The sequence below is a fragment of the Eumetopias jubatus genome, unplaced genomic scaffold (genome assembly GCF_037043125.1).
Source record: "Eumetopias jubatus isolate StellerSeaLion01/CBP00866 unplaced genomic scaffold, mEumJub1_p1.0 scaffold_8, whole genome shotgun sequence".
Classification (NCBI taxonomy): Eukaryota; Metazoa; Chordata; class Mammalia; order Carnivora; family Otariidae; genus Eumetopias; species Eumetopias jubatus.
The window spans coordinates 92,356,158-92,376,376 of record NW_028274814.1 but is presented as its reverse complement, the minus strand read 5'-3'; the positions used below and the strand labels follow the sequence as shown (position 1 = coordinate 92,376,376).

The 20,219-nt window shown below is 42.0% G+C and overlaps 1 protein-coding gene across 1 annotated transcript in view; it reads right to left on the bottom strand.

Moving 5' to 3' along the window:
* HMGA2 (high mobility group AT-hook 2) overlaps positions 1-17,124 on the bottom strand; it is a 135,172-nt gene extending 118,048 nt beyond the window's left edge. The window contains exons 1-3 of the mRNA XM_028110751.2: positions 17,014-17,124; positions 14,303-14,389; positions 3,982-4,032 (exon numbers count right to left, since the gene is read on the bottom strand). Of these exons, the coding sequence (XP_027966552.2) occupies positions 3,982-4,032; positions 14,303-14,389; positions 17,014-17,124 (249 nt within the window). The remainder of the gene's footprint in view (positions 1-3,981; positions 4,033-14,302; positions 14,390-17,013) is intronic.
* Between the last annotated feature and the right edge of the window lie 3,095 nt (positions 17,125-20,219).

Here is a 20,219-nt window from a genome sequence, read left to right as displayed (position 1 = left end):
GCCACTGGTCCATTCCCTCGCCGAAGCAAGACTGATGCAAGTTTCTCCCCTACTTCTATGCATGTACTTTTGGTTAGTCAACTCCTGAGTAGCCTACCAACTGCCGATTCCAATCACGTCAGGTGAGAGGGTTACCCTGCAGATGTTTTTTTCCAGGCCTGTTACCTGACACGGTAAGATTTGTAGGACATCTTTTTTAAAAGTGAAAGAGCTTTAAAACAAAACAAAACAAAACAGCTCAGAAGAATACAAGGGTAGCAATTTGGCTTTTTGGCCATGTACCTAGTAACTCTAGTCAGTTAAAAAAATCTATCTCTAACACAAGGAAATCGGTGAACGACACCATTGGAAAGAATTGAATTTACTATGAGGTCCAAGCCCATTGCCTATGGAAAATACAATAATTAATTTATTTCTTTAGCAGGAGCTTTCCTGCAAAGAACGCCACTGAACTGAAAGCCTCGCGGCGGCTGGCTTCACACTCTACCCAACAGAATATATACAAGCAAAGAGGAAACACACCATCACGAAAAAATACACAATTTCCTTTTATTTCCTCTTCTGACTAGAACAACTCTTCTTTGGGGACCAAGTCAGGGAGCCGTAACAGTTCACTACACAATATTTTCCATTCTCACAGCCAGCAAAAATTAGAAATCACCCCTGTCAATGAGGATGACCCAGTTGTTCCCAGAAAGCAAGGGCCTCCACGGTGGATGCCTCTCATGGGCTTCTGATCCAGCATGAAGATCAGATGCCTGGAATCCATATCTCCCTCCAATGAGTAAGAATCCGTTAAGAAAAAACAAAAACAGAAAAAAAGCACCTAGGTCCTTGGCTGGAACACTGGCTGTGTAAAGATGAGTGGTAGGAAATAAAGCCATAACGATAGGTGGGTGTAAACTGTGGGGGCCTTGAAAGCGCAAGGGCAGCTTGTAATTAATTCAGTGGCTGGCTGTGCAACCACAGGAAGTTTTGGAGAAAGAACGGTGACATGACTATAAACTACAGATGTTACTGGTGAACATTATAGGATACCCCAAGAGTAGAACAAGTACAAGGCAGAAAGACCAGCTAAGAGGCAAGCTATGGAAAGAATCTAAGTGTCCATCTACAGATGAATGTTTAAGGAGATGTGGGGGGGGGGTGTGTATGTGTGTATCACATATGGGATGGAATATTGTTCAACCATGAGAAAGCAGGAAATGCGGCCATTGGCATGGATGGAACGTGAGGGCATTATGCTTAGTGAAATAAGTTAGACAGAGGAAGACAAATACTGTATGATCTCACTTACGGGTGGAATCTAAAAAAACCTAATTTTATAGACAGAGAGAGTGGAATGGTGGTTGCCAGGGGTGGAGGGTGGGGAGAGTGAGGAAATGCTGGTCAAAGGACACAAACTTCCAGTTATCAAGTCTGGAGATCTAGCATGTGGATTGTAGTTAACAACACTGTATTATATGTTTGAAAGTTGTTAAGAGAGTAGATCTTAAATGGTCTCACCACAAAAAAAAAAAAAAAGGAAGAAATGGTAATTATGTGAGGTGATGGAGGCGTTAACAAATGTTACTGCAGTAATCATTTTGCAATACATTAAGTATCAAATCAACGCTTTGTATTCCTTCAGTCTACACAATGCTGGATGTCAACTGTCTCTCCATGAAGCTAGGGGACACAAGAGAGGTCACACTTGATGGAAGCTCTCGTGCCCGTTAACTTTCATTGTCTTTGCTTACAATTTCTTTCATTTGAGCAGCATTAATCTCATGACTTCAAAGAACTTACCATTTTCTATTATGCTGCATTTTGGAAAGTTTATACAGGTCTGCCCTCTCAAAGTTCTGATGCTTAGAAATTGGCAAACTTGTATTTACATGTATGCTAATCCCAACTTGGTCAACGACATGCTCGCTAGCATATAATGGAAGCAGCACTTTTTGACTTCTGAGACTAAGCAGCTTTATCCTCATCTGCCAGAACACTCTGGGAACCTTGAGTGTGTGTCAGAAGGCAGACCATCTACCCTGAGACTACCAAGCTGGAAAGGCCATGTGTGTGGGTGTTCCAGTGGACATTCCCAGATGCACCCAGACTTCAAGCCCATCTTGCAAAAGCTCCAGACCCGTGAGTGAAGAAGGCTCCAGAGAGCAGACTCCAAGTACTGGAGTCACCCCCAGCTGCTTGAGTCCTCTCACTGGGGCCCCAGACATCTGGAAGCAGACACAAGGCTTTCTGCTGTGCCCTGTCCATATTCCTGACCCAAAGAATCCATGAGCATAATAAAATTGCTTTTTTTAAAAAACATTAAGTTTTGGAGTGGTTGATTAATCACTAATAGGTAACTGGAACCATATGTACAACAAGAAAGGTGATAAACCCACCGGTTGCGGAGCCCACACTTGAAACATGATACTTAGGTCTAGGTGACATATTTCAAAAGATTAAAAAACAAACATACTCAGAAAAGAATAACAAGACTGTTCCTTTGGGGGGAAAAATGAAAGGATTGAAGATATTCAGACTAAAAAAGACAACAAAGGGTATGTGTTAATTGTCTTCAAATATTTGAAGGGCTATCAGGAGTAAAAGTAAAAACAATTACTCTGTATCTTCCCAGGAAAGGAGGCCTGCTACAGGGAGGCAGACAGAAGAATTTTCTAATGTTCAGAGCTTTCCAAGAAGGAAGAGGCAGCCTTAAGAGGTAGTGAGTTCCCTAACACTAAGGGTCTCAAACAGTCCAGATGATTACCACCTGGTGGGTAGGTCTGGAGAGAATTCATTTATTGACCAGAAGGTTGAATGAAATGCTCTTACTTTAAGGTTACACTGCAACTCGGAGATGTTTTTAATCTAAAGATCATCCCCATTTCCTTGTGCTAAGAAATCTAATCCCAACACATGTTGAGCAGAGGAAAAAAAAATACAAGATGCATAAATTAAATGAAAGGCAATACCACAGTATAAATAGAAAGTGATGTAGAACTCTAGAGGAAAAGGAATGGCATACCAACAGGAAAATATAGTCCAGCATAGCAGCAAAGACGCTTAAAAAAAGATGAAGCATGCAGAATAAACCAGGGAAGAGAGAAAAGGACATCCAAAGATCCCTTTGCAAGAAGAGACCTCGTATAGAGGATGTCTTTATCTTTCTTGAGAAATGCCTTTAGTCATATTCAAGACTTTTCTCCTCTGTCAGTGGGAAAGACAGACCAAAAGAACACGGGTAGTGTAGCAGCAAAAGGAACAAGGTTGAAGTGGTAAAATGAGCGAAGCTCCTCAGTGATCACTGGGTTTCTGGCCTCGAGGAGCTACAGGACCTGTGCGCCTGTGGGATCAAAGGCATCTGCCTGGAAGCCACGGTAGCTAACGTCAGTCCGCGGGAATGACTACTAAGGGAAGCAAACAGATCTGAAACTAAAAACCTGGTTTCCTAAAAAGCCAACGTAAAAAGGAAAAACACAAGCCACCTCGAAAATGAGATGGGTCCAAAGCAAAGCCATGAGGGAAACAACAACAAAAAAAAAAAAAAAGAAGAAGAAGAAGGAGAAGAAAAGAAAAGAAAGAAAACGTTACAAAGTTATCTCATACACATTTCATCTGAATTTTATCTCCATTTGTAATCAACTTCCAAGGTTTCATAATACCCTTTAACCTTAGTTACTCAACCCACGGAACAAGTCATCTCATTGTTACCCCTGTTTGAAGGAAGAGTGGAGACTCTTTTCATGTTGATAAGAGATAGAAAGAGTCACTCCCAGGAAAGAAAAGCATTGGGAGTAAACTCTTAGAGCCTAATGGTAAAGGGTGGTGATAATTTGGCGCTTGCCTTAACCCTTTCCAAAGACTCATTGAACCAGAAGTCAGAAATACAAGTAATTGATAAAATAAAAGTAATTTTCACTTAAAAAACGAAAAACAGAAAATTTTCATTACCAAGAAGAAAAAAAAAGAGCCCAGAAATTATATCTGATTACTCACCCATTTCCTAGGTCTGCCTCTTGGCCGTTTTTCTCCAGTGGCTTCTGCTTTCTGCAAAATGAAAAAGGAAGTCATATTGTTTCCTACCTGACATTATTTATAAGTGCTGCACCGAGGGACACATTCCAAGTAAGAATGTTCTGGTTTGCGATGAGGTATGGAGACTGCTTTAACAATCCCCTTCTCCATGAAGGCTCATCTTCTTCTCCATGTTGGAGTAGATCCTCCTTCCCGGGTGTTTCATTGCATGATGCGCAGAGATATCTACGCATCTCTCACCCTCAAACACTCCCCTGGAATGATCTCCTCTGAAATGCATGAAAATGCTTTTAATAAGCCATTTTGCTTTTATTTCTAACCACAATAAAAAAAATACTCCCACATAACCATAAATATATAAATCATATAAAATACTCCCACATATCCACAATATAAAAAAATACTCCCACTATATCCATGATTTAGAAAAATCATGTCTCTTAAGTGATTTTGTTTCCATGTCACAGCTAAAGTTATAAAAATTAAAACTGATATATTGCTTTACAACTTAAAAAGCACTTCTACCTACATTGCTAATCAAAAGTAAGTCTAAAGTAAGAATACATAGGCTTTTAATGAAAAAAAAACCAAACATTTGCATAGGTCTACATAGTTAATTTCCTATTCCTTGCCAAAAACAATCACGTGTCAATCAATTCATTTAAAGCAGAGAGAGATTAAAAAAAAAAAGTTGGCAGAAATCGTCAATGTTTGTCCCTGTGATGGAAACTAGGGGTGCCAAAAATAGTAATTAATAAAAATGCATATTATTATCAATAAGTCCCCACTCAACACAGACATGACATGAATATATATCTAACTACCTTGAGAATTTATTGCTTCAAAGAAGATTTTTTCTGGTATCACACTTGTTTTTGCCTTTTGCATCAAATTTAACATCATCTATAAAGTAATTTCCTTATGTTTATGACCCCTACTCCAATCCCCAAATACACCAAAACACACATACACACACATGACATACATCTTCTATAAAAACATATGTTTATACTTTTCAGGATAAAGAAAAGTTAGTACACACTCTTCTATATATAAGAATCATCCCAAGGCTATAGAAACACAATAATACAGGTAACCTGAGCCAGCATAAGTTGTTCTGCATTGTGCTTTTGTTACCTAAGTTAGCAGCCAGTAGGTACTTGGTACAGTGATATTAAAATTACCTGTTATAACTGTCTACACTGCCAAGTGAGACTCTTCTTTCTCTCTTCAATCTGCCTTATAAAAAGAGATGGAGATAGATGATAGATAGATAGACACACACACACACACACACACACACACACACACACACACAAAATAAGCCACAAGATTCCTCACAAATACTATCTCCTTGACCTGGCATTACTAACCAACAGGTCCTAGGAATTAACCCAAATTCTGTATGATGATAATACTGTTAGTTCACATTTATTGAGCACATGTGTTATCTTCATCTTTAATTTTTACAACAGCCTTATAAGGTAGGTATTATAACTTCTCTTATTTTGCTGATGAGCAACTAAGTCTTAGATAGTTGAGGAAGGTCACACACAAAGGCGGTACAAGGCATGCCTGGGAGCCTGGGATTTGAGCCCCAGGTTCTGTTGGCCTCTAAAAACTGGCTTCCTCCCCTCCTCACAATACTACTTCCTCTTAGCATATGCGCATTCGCTACCATATGGAGATATTTTAGTCAACTAAAATTGTCGCTGACTCAGCTAATTTCCCTGAACAGAAGGAAACCTGGTAGCCTTTAAGAGCTCAGTCTAACCGTTAGGTTTGGGCACCATGGGTCATTTACTACCTGTGCATGGACTCATTTATTGTCAGGGGTCAGCGGCACTGTCTTACCTTTAGTCAGAGGGCATGAATTAAATTAAATGAAAGCCAGGAGTACCCAGGGAATCACACCCTCTTTCTGAGTGCTGTCTTAGGGAGAGAGAGTTGTCTTAAGGGGAACACAGACTCTACTTTGGAAAGCTTGGATTCAAATCCCTGCTCTGCCAGTTTAGCTTTATGACTTTGGGCAGGTCCCTGAAAAACTTTAATTTGGTTTCATGTGTGACATGGAGAGAATGCCTCCTAGGAGGATCGAAGTGCCCACCATAACTGCGGTGCTCAATCAATGCTCTTTCACGCCTAACAAGATGGAGCTCTTCAAGGGAAAGTTTTCCTTCAAGTTAGTCCAATCTCAAAGAAGGTTCAGTCAATGCAAATATTCCATTACACCCATCTGTCACCTTTAGAATGAAGCTTTTAAGAAACCCTTTGGCTAGTACACAGTGAGTTACCGGAGTACAAAATTCCCTAATACAGAAGCAGTGTCTGATTTAATTTTTGGGATCAACTGTGAGATTGCACAGTTTACCCAGTAGTAAATTACACAAACATGGAAGATAGAAATCCTTTTTAATGGGCACAGGGATGGTAGGTGGCGTTAAGAGGAGGAGGTTATTGACCTTCAAGGCTAGACAGTGCCACACCAGGCTTTCTTGGTACAGTTGTTATGTTTCAGGGGCCATGATGGGATCCAGGAGTATCTAAAATCTGCTAAAGAGAACGTTGTTTTCTAAAAAGGGTTTCACTGCATTTCAAAGTCAGAGAAAGAAAATCTCTCCAAGAGAGAGAAAGCCCTGCAAATAAGAGGACTTTAAAATGAGCATCTCATTGACAAAAAGCCTATTCAAAAATAAAATTCGCACCATTAACTAAAGGGCAAAATATCACAATTATCACTTGGACTTGTTAAAAGCAAACTGGCTCCTTGGTCTTCAGGCCAGTGTTACATGTAAACTGAAACCCTCTTCGGAGTCTACATCTAGAAGAAACACATTAACTGTGCTGTGTGGCGTCGATCGGGGAGGTTTTCATTGTTCTTTAAAACCCACATTATTTAATCATTCTGATCAAACTTCACAAAGGCTGCAAAACAAGTTAGAATTTTAGTTTGTAAACCAGAAGAGATCCAGGGTTTTTATATAGAGGGAAACACTGGCTTTAACTTTTTTCCTGTGTTTAATGCTCCCCAGAATATTATTTTTCAATAGAAGATAAACAAAACATTTCAGGGGCTTGTTTTGTTTTTAATACATCAACACACACAATACTGTGAGAGTATATATTTGGTTTCCCTTCACCAGAGTGGAATTTGGTTCTATACTACAAACCCATGTATAATTGAGACAGTAACTTATTTTAAGTATTTACAGCTTATGGGTGTGGAGGGGTGGGTGTGGGGAAAGAGGCTGGGAATTCTGCATTTGTAAAAACGGAGATTTCAGACTATGGCCACACGATTTTACAAATACTTGCAATTACCACATCATGTCTTGTTAAAAGTGTTATTTATTCCTTGCTTATTTTCATATTTTGCCTTCCTAAAAAATTTTAGATTCAGAACAGTATGTTTCATTGTATAATATGCTTTAGAAGCAAGTTCATGAGGGTTGGGAAGAATGTTAAGTGGGAAATGTAATTTTTCCTCTTTCTAAGAAGTCTGGTACTCCAAGCTCTTACATGTTACTCCACACTAAAAAATAAATAAATAAATAAATAAATTGAAAAAGGAAATTCATCTAACAAGTATAACTCTTAAGCTTGGAAACAGCGTTTACATTAGTGCCTGGTACATAAGATGTGCTCACACACTTACTGATGAAGAAGGAAAGAGAGAGAGAAACACTGGTGTTTATATCACGTGTGTCTTATTTCCTTCTTGCCGTCAGAATTCTGCAGCATTTTGTCTAGACCCTTTATTGAACAAATAAGAAAACTGGATGTGTTCTGATCTCCAAAGACATAGCCCTGTGGGTTTTGGGGGCCAGAAGTCTGGGGGTGGGTATTAGCTGCAGTAGGCACCCATTTGGAATCCCTTTAAAAGCTTGTAGAGAACTACTCTCCAAAGGGTTTCTTGAAACCTAACTTCTAACCTGCCTTTCAGGTTACTGGACATAACATAACCAACGTTGTAGCAAATATTTTACAAAATATCCGACAGCACATAGTACTTGGAAAGATCATAAGCATTAGAGTCAGATTTAAATTCAAGCCCAGGTGCCATCATTTTCTAGAGCTGAACATTAGACATGTCACAGTTTACAACTTGGAATCAGTTTTCCCATTTGTGAGATGAAGACCATACTATATACATCAGAGGATTAGGGAGCTAATACATGTGTAAAATGCCTGACAAAAGCTCCAGCATGTGGTAGGTACTCAAATGTAATTTCTTCTCTCCCTCCATATTTTAAAATGCTACCCTTAAAAAGAATACCTCCCAATTCTGAATGATTTTTCTGAGCATTATCTTGCATTATCTTACTTAAATAGGACAGCTATTACTTGCTCAGTTTCACAAAATGTGAGATTAAGCCAACTGCCCACGTTCGTAAGTAGTGAAACTGAGACCCAATGTGATTTCAAGGCAATAAAGGGTCTGTTCTTCTGGGAGATAGTTCATATAAAATAAAAGAGCCATGGGCAGATTTAAAAAGAAAAGAAAGACTTCTAGGGTGAAAATCAAATGAGTCATTAAAAGTAAAACATTTCTAAGTTTCCTATAAAGACACAGACAATTGCTGAGATTGGAAACTAAGAGAATTATCCAATTCTGACTTCTCGGTCAAATTTAAATAGCTATTAATTTTTGTTACTTTAAATGCTCTCATCACATTTTATATGCACTGTGATAATGCATGAAAGCCCAAATTCCCTCATCCCAAATCAATCAGTGCCTCTGCACACAGAAAAAAAAAAAAAAAAAAAAAGCTAGAAAAATATTTGGGCATAGTACCTTGTTTTGTTTTCGTGTATCTTTATCTTTACAGACACAGTTTTAAGACTAAGACCTGCAGACCGAAGAGCATATGGAGTGAACTATCCAACGTCTAGAAAGTCACATTTTATTCCTTTCAGTTGTTCTTTTAAACATATAAACAGTGCAAATCAATGTGCACTGGCATTAAAATCAACTGGAATCATTGAACAGGCTAAGCACTATTTCTCATTTTACTTTTTTGATAATCCAGCTCTGTGGGGCTCCAAATTTTAAGTGCAACCATCTTTAGTCTTCAAAAGATATTGCGAGTTTGCCATCACTCCATATTTTACAATAGGAAATATAAGTGAATTCTATCGTCCATTGTAGTTCATGCTTATCTTACCCAAGGAAGCCCTTATTTCAACTCCCATGTCATTATTTACAGACGCCTGTCTTCACCTGTACAAACACTAACTTAAAGCCAAGGCCAAAATGACAGGAAGAGCTACTTTCAAAGTTTAAGGTTCTCCTCCTTTAAACCATCGCTCTACCTTTTTTGTAATCAGAAGAATCAATAACTATGATACAAGAGTTGACAGGGGTTACCTTCTGAGCAAACTGCCCCCTATAGCACCCTGGAGAAAAGACAGTGACTGTACCATTCCTCTCTAAGTCAATCAGAAGATGCCATTCAAAACTGTTCAGTGTCTTAAGACAACAGAGAACAACACAATAACCTAAAATAGAATCACTTTTCAACCTTTTTCTCCTGAGTAGAACAAAAATTCATAACTGGAAGTTTTAGAATCTAGGATAGTGAAACTCATTATTCTACTCTCGTGCCAAGCTAGGTGGTTCCAAGGTGAGCTCTGAAAACCACAGAGGGTGAGCTGACAAGACATGATAGGCTGGAATGCCTTAACGGACATAAAATGCTCTTCAGCCTCCATCTATTCTCAAGAAAGAACTGAAACACAATTGAATACCAGTCTAGGATGCTCTATCTCCTTAGCAGAATGATTGGTTGAGACTTTGAGATGAAAATGAGCCAGGTTGTGGGTCAAAGCAAGGAGGAGCTCTGGATGATAAGTTTAGAAGAATGACAGCTTCTAGAAAATTAGAACTATGGGTCCCTTGAAGTAGAGTTTTACTTCGTGAAAGAATCCAAACGTGTTTGAATTGCCCATATTTGGATCATAATCTGTGATGACTCAAAGGCATCATCAGATAGAATTTACTGATGCATTAAGGCTTGGTTCTCCCTGGCAAAGTGAAGTGGCAATAAAAGAAAAAAGAGTCAATTGCTTAGGTAAATCAGCATAAAATATCAAGATAATGGAGACAACACTTAAGTTTTACTCAGTTCCACCCATCTGGGTACAAATATTTGCTACAACGTTGGTTATGTTATGTCCAATAACCTGAAAGGCAGGTTAGAAGTTAGATTTCAAGAAACCCTTTGGAGAGTAGTTCTCTACAAGCTTTTAAAAGGATTCAAAATGGGTGCCTTTTGTTTGTTTTATATATTACACAAATCAATTTTATATTCTTCAGATAGGGCCTTGAATCCCAGTGGAAATTACCATTCAAACATACAGGAATCAAACAAAATCATTCTAGTCACACAGAAACCATAGCTGGAACTGTATGACGACTTCCAATGCCCATCCTTCCATGACTTACCTAATAATGATGCCTTTGGTTACTCTCTTCAGTTGGACCTATTATATTCTGAAAAAAATCTTGTCCTCACTCAGCATCTATGCTCTAACATTTATTTCTCTGAAATGATGAATAAAACCTACATCCTCTATCACAAAATACCTGTGCTTGGTGTTAGTAATCATTCATGAAAAGTCAACCACATTTCTAAGAACACAATTAGAAAAAAAGCACAAATCCGCCTTTATAGGGTCCAATCAATACCAGACCTTTTTTTGTACAAGCAAATGGAAGGTACAGATCAAATGTTTACCTGAACACCTTACTTGAAGTATACATACTTTACCTAGATGATATTTTCATTCTGCACCTTGCTCTCTAGCTCTGGCCATTCCACCTAGAGTCAAAAGGAAGTTCAAGCAAATCTATGACACTATGAAGTAGGGCTGTCTCACACCTGAGATCTTTTTATATGCCATTTCCTTCTATTAAAATTTAATTCAGTCTCAGAAAAAAGTTTTTGCCCTGAAAATACCTGAATGAGAATTGGCTTGAGGCTTACAGATGAACTTGACTTTGACCTTAAACACTGGAGAATGAGTGACAACCCCTCTAGTATTCTCTCATGATTACAAAGCCACAGCAAAACCCCTAAACACACAGGAGATTATATCTTTCTCTTCTCTAAACAGGCAAAATGCAAAAATACAAAGTATTTCCATCCAGCACAAACATGAGAGGAAAACAAAACAAAAAAGAAATTGAGAGACAACTGGTCACAGGTATACCTCAAACTAAAACATAAATTACAAGGTCAACACACACACACACACACACACACACACACACACACACCAATAAATTATTTATTCAGGAAAACATTAACTTCTGATTTCTTTTATTAAGATAGCAATATGAAGCTAGTTCAGGGAGAAATTTTGAGCACTCAGATTGGACTTCTCAGGAATGACTAGAATTGCTACATAATGGTCATCCATGGGAATCTGTCATGATGGAGCATAAGCAGATTGAAGAATTATTACCTTCTCTTTCAAAAGTTCCAAGCAGAACAAATTGTGCTTTTATAAATGTTTGTTTTATATATTACACAAATCAATTTTATATTGAATATGGCCTGAAATTAAAGTGCTAGCTAATTGAGTAGTTGTCCACTTGGTCTTGCAACATTCAGCGTGCATTGTCAAGTTTCACATTGCTAATTTTCCAACAAGCAGTTTTGTTTTCAAATGCCCCAAGGCCAGTGACTGAGTCCAAACACAAACTTTGTAAGTAAAGAAACTCCAAGCAGCAAGAAATTTTAAACACACAACATCATGAGGATTCCAGTGTATGTTGCATCTCTTCTAATTTTAGAGTTCTGTTCTCCTATATACTTACCAGTTTTGTTTTATATTTTTCATTGGGATGAATCTCAGTTTGCACAAGAATACCCAATTTATTAATCACAGGAGACTTCTCATATCTATACTGGTCAGTCTAGAAGGGTATGTTTATCTTACATGTTATGAACAATATAACTTTTTCTGAAAAAGATTGCTTCTCAAAGTCCTAACAAACATGTTTTGTCAGAGTACAATATATGTTTGATAAACAAATTTATGTTTGATAATCATGTTTACATAGGGTAGTAACAAACTCAATAAATACTGATTTGAAAGTGAAAATACCTTAAGTTTACACATGCCATGAACAATTCATCAATGTCATTCATTATTTTGCAAAGTATTATCTTCTCTAAATGAAGCGTAATTTATAAAACTGAAGAAATATAACAGTCGTGTTATGGGCAAATATATTTACTCATTTTTATTAGAAGGGACTTTTATACCAGAATTGTGTGAAATAATTTTGTCTGGATGAATGAAAGCTATCAGGGAAAGATTTCTGTGGGAAAAAGAAAATCAATTTCTGTTTTAGAAGTTGTAATAATGTATACATATGCAGGAAGAATTATCAGAAAGATGAGTAGCCTAGCAGGATCGTTTGTAAATGCCTATTACTAAAACAACTAAAAATAAATCAAACCTTACTTGGGAGGAGACCAACTTTTTTGTTTTTTTGCTTTAGGTAGTAAATTAGACACAAGTCTCAGCTTTCCTTGTGTCAATAAAGATTTTGTTAGTCAGTGGTAAGCTTTTCAAAATGAAGAGAAGCATCTCTTTACTCATTCAAAAAAATGTACTACAGTGCAATGTGAAAGATGAGATTCATTTTTCTATTTTTGCTTAAAATTTTAAATCAATTATTTATGATGAGATATACAGATTTCTTCCTGGGAGATGTTGTAATGATGCATTTTTCAGAGCAATTACATCAGAGTTTCAATGTTTGTTAGCTACCTACCAAGATATTCCTTTGCTATTTCATTAGAGTAAAATTAAGTTAGGTAAATCCCACATTTATGCAACATTTAAAAACTCCTTTGTTAAATTAGCTCTAAACTTTCAGCTAATTTCATAAACCAGGTAAAAATGTAACAAATAGGAAATATTCATATTAGAAATATCAGATTATTTACTGTCAGTTCTAAATGACAAGGTAATTTAGAGCTACTTCAAAGTTTATTGATTAAATGTGGGTCACAATGAAATCTTCACTCTGTGAAGCAGTTTTATTTAAATACATTAGAAATCTGCTCCTTCACTTCAGCTCTGTTCAAGATTATTAAAAAAAAAACAGACAAAAACTCATAGTTACTCCCTAAACAACTTTTATATGTATCACTGGTTGCTATGGCAGTTTATAACACTGAAAACTATCACATCTAACGTGGTTAGTGCCCACAGTCACAGAGAAAACCACACAAAACATTAGTCCCCAAGGATGACCTTACAGTCCTTTTTAACAAATCCTGTACATGATGTACTCAAATCTACTAAAAGGTATACCATAATTTACTTCCGAATTTTGAGCCTTTGTTTTCAACTAATATACAGCCCTACAAATAAAATACAGAAACTTCTTTTGATTTCTTTATAAAGTTAAAAAAAGTGAGTTTTATATTCACCTTCGCTTCTCTGTACATGCATTGACCCTGAGATACTTCCTCTTTGCTAGCTCAAATACAACCAACATGAAGATACTTTAAACTGCAATTTAAAATTTATAAATAAAAACACTGGAACTTATACCTGACTGGGTTCTATCCTGCTCCAAAATACACAATAAATGAATCAAATACTTGTTTAAAAAAACTTCTCATTGTCCCATTTAGAGCATTGCTCTATCACCTGATGGAAAACCATTTTGAGAGATTATGATATATTATATTGCAAGTTTATTGTAAGCAAGCAGCATACTTTATCATCACATTTAATCTGTAAAATTCATGAATATTTTTTTCCAGTATCCCATAACTGTATTTACTTCTAATTATCATTTGGCAAAGTACTTAACCTTATAGAAGGATTTGGTTTTGCAGTAATCATGTAAATAAGCACAAAGTAAATCAATCTTTATTATTTTTGAAGGAAATTGCAAATACCATCAAGCAAATCCTATAGTTCAGATTTATTTTTAACTCTTTCACAACCAGTGCAGATCTTAATTGCGTCTTTCTCCACTCCCCCTCCTCCCCTTCCCAGCCCCGGTTTTGAGTTTCATATTATTTGGTGATTGTTTATTTAAGAACAACACTGGAAGCATCTTCATAAACTTTTTATGCTAAGTAATTATGCTTAGAAATCTTACTTTGCTTGGAAATGGTAAAGGTAGGAAATGAGTCTTGGGTTACCCAGTTGGGACAAATCCTTAGGTTTGGATCTAGAATGGGAAAATAACAGGGAAGTTCCTGTGGTCATGGAGAAAGTTGGGGGGACTTAACTTGAGAAATCTCACCTTTTGAGCTGCTTTGGAGGGACTCTTGTTTTTGCTGCCTTTGGGTCTTCCCCTGGGTCTCTTAGGAGAGGGCTCACCGGTTGGCTCCTAAGTGTGGGGGGGAAAAAATGCTGTTGTGGAAGAATGTCTGAAAGAAATTGACCCTGACTCTATAGTTACATTTTCTGCATGTGCTGCTCAAAAGAACTGTGGGAACACATTCAGTAGGAGCATAAATGGAATGATGATGGTACTGAGTTTACAGAAAGAGGAAATAACTATACTTTTATTCCCAGGGTTCAAGAAGGAAATTCTATTTTGCATATGAAAACTAGATTCTGTTTCAACTCTAAAAGGTAACAAAGGCTGACAAGGTTGCATGGTCTAGGAAGAAAGTTACACAGTTTTAAGGTGTAAAATTTGAATGGTTATGCATTTGGCAACTTATAAATCCTTTACAGGAATGCTACTACCCAATGTACTAGCATTTCAAACAACAGAAATATGAAGCTAACATCATAAATACTTCAACAATCTTCCCTATTGAAAAGATGGTTTTTAATAATCTCTGCATATCTGCATTGTAGGTCAATTATGACTCAATCAACACATTGAGTGAAGTATTGGAGCAATTATCCAAGATCTTCAACTCAAAATAACTCCATTCCCCCTAAAATTTCCAAATAATTATGGTAAATCTGTTGTGGGAGGTTTTGCTTGAATTATCTAGGTAATTGCTTCAGTTCTTCACTTCCTTTTGGAGTTGTAGGCATGGACTCTAGCCTAAATTTAAATGTCTTTTGATAAAAATAAACATTTTCTCCAAAACTTGCTTTTGAGAAAACTCTTACGGTGGGGGAAGACTGGAGAAAACTAAAAGAGGGAAAAAATGGGGGAGAATGTAAGTTTCTGGGAAGGAGAAATTGAAACTATCAATAGGTTTAGCAAAACTTTGCCAAGTAGTAAATACTCAAGTGGTTAAGAGAATGCGATGATTAATATTCCAGATCCTAAAATATTTATCCATTGAATCATCAATTTACATTTCATTCAGATTTGGTGATTAAATGGGACTAATTAACTTAAAACGCATGAAAGTCTTCAATGAAAATTCGCATCCTATTTGGAGAATCTGGGGAAGGCTCCCTGCAAGCTTCTGTGGGACCGCTAGCGCCAGTGGGCACATCCGGAGCAAACACACCGGAGACACATTTTTCTTTCTTTGTGAACTGCCTTAACTCAAAGGTAAAACCTCCAATCACCTCCAGATCCCATTGCAATTTCTTTTGGATTCTTTTTTGGAGGTGGGGGACAATTCGAGTTAGAGAGAGCTGGGTGGCGGGTGGGAAACAAGGTGGGGTGGGGGAGGGAAGAGACTTCCTGGGAGGTGTAAAACAGGATCCTAACGCGGTTTAAAGTGTCGCTTGGGCAGAGCGGGAAAACTCAGGGGCCTCTAGATTGGCTTGTTTCCTTTGATGATTTCAAAAAGGTACAACCCTTTCAGTTTTTCTAAAACGCTCTGGCAAGCAAACATTGTTCGATTTTCCCCCACCTTGCTCTCGGGCAGCTTTGGGACTCCAGAATTATTTTCTAATCGGCCTATCTGCCGTGGAGGAAGCGCTTTAAGGCCAAGGAACGCAGGAGAAGTTTTAAAGCCCGCGGAAGCGGAGTTTAAATGTTCTCAATAGGCATGTCCCGCTCCAGCCCTGCCCGCCGAGGCTTGGAAATTGCAGCGAACAAAACCCCCCGCCCTGGGCGCTGCGCGCAGCTCTGCAAGCGCCTGCTGCACGCTTAATTGGTTGCATCCGCAGACAAAACCCTCCACTCCGCGGGGTCCCGGGCGCCCCTCGATCGTCCCCTCCCCAACCCCCAACCACTCGCCCCGGAGTAGTACTTTTAATGTCTACAGCTCGGAGGCGCGGGATCCAGGGGCAAAAGGGGGACCGGGCGCCTGGCGAGGAAGTGACCTAGCTACCGTGCACACTCTCGGACACTACTTTCCGCCGCGCCCACGGCCAAACGAGTTAATCCCGTCCCGTGAGGACCCAGGCTCCCCTGAATCCCCTTTCCTCGGACACCTCTGCGGCAGCCAGCAGAACGGCCGCCGCGCCGCATTTAAAGAGCCCTAAGAGGACCGGGCGGGCCCACGAGCTCTTTGTCGGGAGCGAGCGACTCTCGGGCCACCGAGAACTTGGGGAGGGCGCCAAGGGGGCGGCCGCGGCGCGCCAGTCCCGGGCCCGCGAGCAGCCCCGGTTGGCGGGAGAAACAGCCTCCGGCCCCCAGGACTTCAGCCCCTCCAACCCTGAGCCTCCGGAGCACCCCTGCGCCCCTGCAACGCCCCCCCCCACCTCCTTCCCCCCGGGCAACCGTAAAGCGGCTCGGAAAGTGCCCGGCGAGCCCTGGATTGTCTGACCCCGGCCGCTTCGTCACGAGGAGACATCGCGCCACTCTGGGCCGTGCACAATAGCGAAAGTCCGAGGACGCGCTGCGCCCGACCCCACCTCCCGCCGCCTGCCGCGGTGCCCCATCTCCCCGCCCCGAGGAGCGCGGGCGCCCGGGGGCTTAGCCGCGCACTCGCGCCGAGGACTCCGCAGCCCGCCCCCACGGCCGGCGGGCAGCGCGCCGCCGCAGCCGCCGCCGCTGGACTCCCGCGCTCGGGTCGCCGCGCGTCGCTGGGCCCTGGCGGAGAGAGCGGAGGTGGGCTGCTGCCCCCACCCCGCCTGCGTACTGACTTGCTGCTGCTTCCTGGGTCGGCCGCGTCCTCTCTTCTGAGGCGCCGGGGCGGCAGGTTGTCCCTGGGCTGAAGTGGACGGCTGCCCGGCGCCTTCACCGCGTGCGCTCATCCTGCCTGCCGCCGCCGCCGTCGCCGCTACCGCTGCCGCCGCTGCTACCGCCGCCGCAGCCGCTTCGCCTCCGCCGCCCCAAATGTGCCCAGCACCTTTCGGGAGATCGGGCGGTAGGGCTGGAGAATGAGGCAGGGTGGGCGAGAGCTGGCGTGCTGCTCAGGCTGCTGCTGCTCAGGCTGCCGCCGCTGCCACCATCAACACCGGACGTCCAGCGGCTGCCAAAAAGAGAGAAGAGGGGAGGAGGAGAAGGAGGCGCTGCTGGTGGCGGCGGCAGCGGTGGGTGGGTGCCGGAGGTGGAGGTGGAGGTGGAGGTAGCGAAAGGAGGAGGAAAGCGAAGGAAAGGGAAAAGAGGGTTTGAAGTGGGGAGGCTCCCCTCTCGGTTTGGGATCGGGAGTTGCGGTCACCGGTAGCACTTCGGAAGCGGCTTGGAAATGGAAGAGACTTGGAGTGGATTGTGTCCCTTGAAATGTTAGGCGGGGAAAGAATTCCTCCTCCTCTTCCCTCCCGCTCCGCGCTCGCAGAGCAAGAAAGAGAAAGAGAGAGAAAACAAATAGCGCCTTGGGCAGTCAGAAAGCAAAAGGAGGATGGGGAGATTCGGCCGGGATCGGGTCGGGCACTGAGCGCAGGCAAAGGACGGAGCAGTGGGTGGCACCGCGCCTCCTCGGGTGGCGGGGGCAGGCGGCAGCGGCACCGGAGAGTCGGAGGGGGACGGGCTGCTCGCCCCTGCGTCCTGCACCAAGCGCGCGCTGCCCGGGCTGGAAGTTTTCTGAGTTCCTGCCCCGGGATTCAAGTGGGAAGAGTGTGTGTGTGTGTGTGTGTGTGTGTGTGTGTGTGTGTGTGCGCGCGCGCGCGCGCGCGCGCTTGGGGAGGGGGCGGCGGGATGGGGGGGAGTGCCCACCTCTAATCGTGGGCGGATAAAGGGGAGGGGGCTGCGCAGGAGGAATAGTATGAGGAGGAGGGAGGCCAGGCGGACCGCCGAGCCAAGGCGCCTGGCCGCGGGCCAGAGGCAGCGTTCGAAATACAACTGCCTCGGCGGCGGCGGCGCCCGGGTGCCACCCGAAGCCCCGCTCACGTGCTCCCGCCCGGCGGCGGGGTTAAAGGGACAGGCCGTGGATCCCGGGACGGCTCGCCGCCGGCCTCGTCCCGCCTGCCGCCCGAGGTCGCCCCTGGGCGGTTGTCCTAGTAAGGCACGGGAATGTGACCGCCCCAGAGCCGCGTTTAGGGGCTTGGCCATTACCTGCACCTCCACGACGCGGAGCCAACACTCGGCAGGAAGCGTGTAGCTGCACGCGCGGCAGCGTTCTAGTTCCCTGTGAGTGGGAAGGAACTGAGGAGGAGTAGGAACGGGCCCCCGGCAGCCTTGCTCTGCCTGGGAATACCCTCATCACACATTGCACGACCCGAAGCGCGCGCACACAGAGACATGCACTCAGATCCACATACGCACACTCGCAGAGGCGCATACATACATAAGCACATACGCATGCATGCACATTCGCAGACACATGCACACTTGCAAACAATGTGCACACATGCACACGGAGCGCGCCAGCCTCTTCACTGAGCTTTTTTTCTCCGGGAAAGACCAGAGGCGAAGCAAGACTTCGGGCAAGACTTCACCCCCACCTCCCGGCTGGCGCTACGCACCCGTGTTCCAACGCAGGGCAGAAGGGTTGCCCCTCGCGGGAACCCCATAGCTTCCCTAACACCAAAATTGCGCCAACTGTCCAACTTTCCCTGTAATTTACCCTGATTTAACCTTTTCCCTAGGAACTCCCTTTCTGCCAAGTCCTAATTTTATTGCTTGGGCTGTTTTCTGAGTTACGTGAACACTGTAATGACCACAGTTCGTTTTAAAAAGGTGGAGTACATTTAAAAATGTACCTCTTTTCATCCTTGAATAACAAAAAAACTCCGAAAAAATTAGGTTCAGATTTTCACACATCACGCCCCAAATTATTTTGGACCAATTCCAAAATAAAAACTTTCACCCGAGCAACAAAAATTCTCTTCCCCAAAATACAGACCACCGTGGAATAAAGACGCCTGCTTTACAGCCCAAGCAGGGAGTTAGGCACAGCCAGGTTCCGCTGTGCCTGTGGAGGAGGCGCGTGTAAATATCTGCTTCGGCGCGGCGGCGCTGATTGGTCCGCGTTGCCATTTTAAATCCATTTCCAGCTGCCCTTTGCAGAGCTGGGACACTTAGCTGCACGTTGAGTGCCCTGCAGAAACCCGGGGTTTCTCCTGGGTCTGGGAACGCTTAGCTGTGATGGAGAGGGAGAGCCTCCTTCCCTCTGGATGGAGCCCAGCAATTGACTGTGGAGGGAGAGGTCTAACAGGAACCAAAGGTTTTCTGCCGGGGCTTGGCTGAAAGACGGTATCTTCATCAAAGGGATTGAAATTTCACGTACTAACGATTGCAGTGACATTTCCTAACTGCCAAGTTTGCACATTTTTTAATGTGTTCACATTCGCACTGTGGTGTGCGCATTTTACTTACACATACAAAACGGGCTTCTAGGTTTGTTTTTGTTTGCTTGCTTTTGCAAGGACCAGAGAGAAAATTCTGAGGATGAATGCAGGAGAAATCACCGAGGATTTCAGCCAGCCAGTTTTATACTGGGTACATTGTATCCTCGGATATTTCTTTCATATGCACAGTGGCTGGCAAGAAGGGGATTCCAAAATTTGATTTTTGCATTAGTCCTTGACTCTAAGAAAAGCACAAAAAAATTAGTATGGGAGAATGTCCCGCCACTCGTTTTCAGCCCACCGTCACTTTGCTCTCAGATTATTTGACCCCTTTGGAATTTATAGCAAGGATATAAAACAAATATTGCATCCAATTATACCTAAATCAGTTTTATATATTTTAATTCCTGGAAGCTATATTTAATTTTTTTCAGGTTTTTGTTTATTTTCTGTCAGGAGAGACATTAAATTTTGTTTTCATCCTTGAAATTACTTGAGACTTTAAAAAATGGTGTCATATTCTTTTTATTAAGTTAAATGGTTATATTTTAAAGAATGGATTTTTTTTTACATCCACATTTGAGGGTGTTTTCCCCCACCCGTTTAAGTTGCTCAATTGT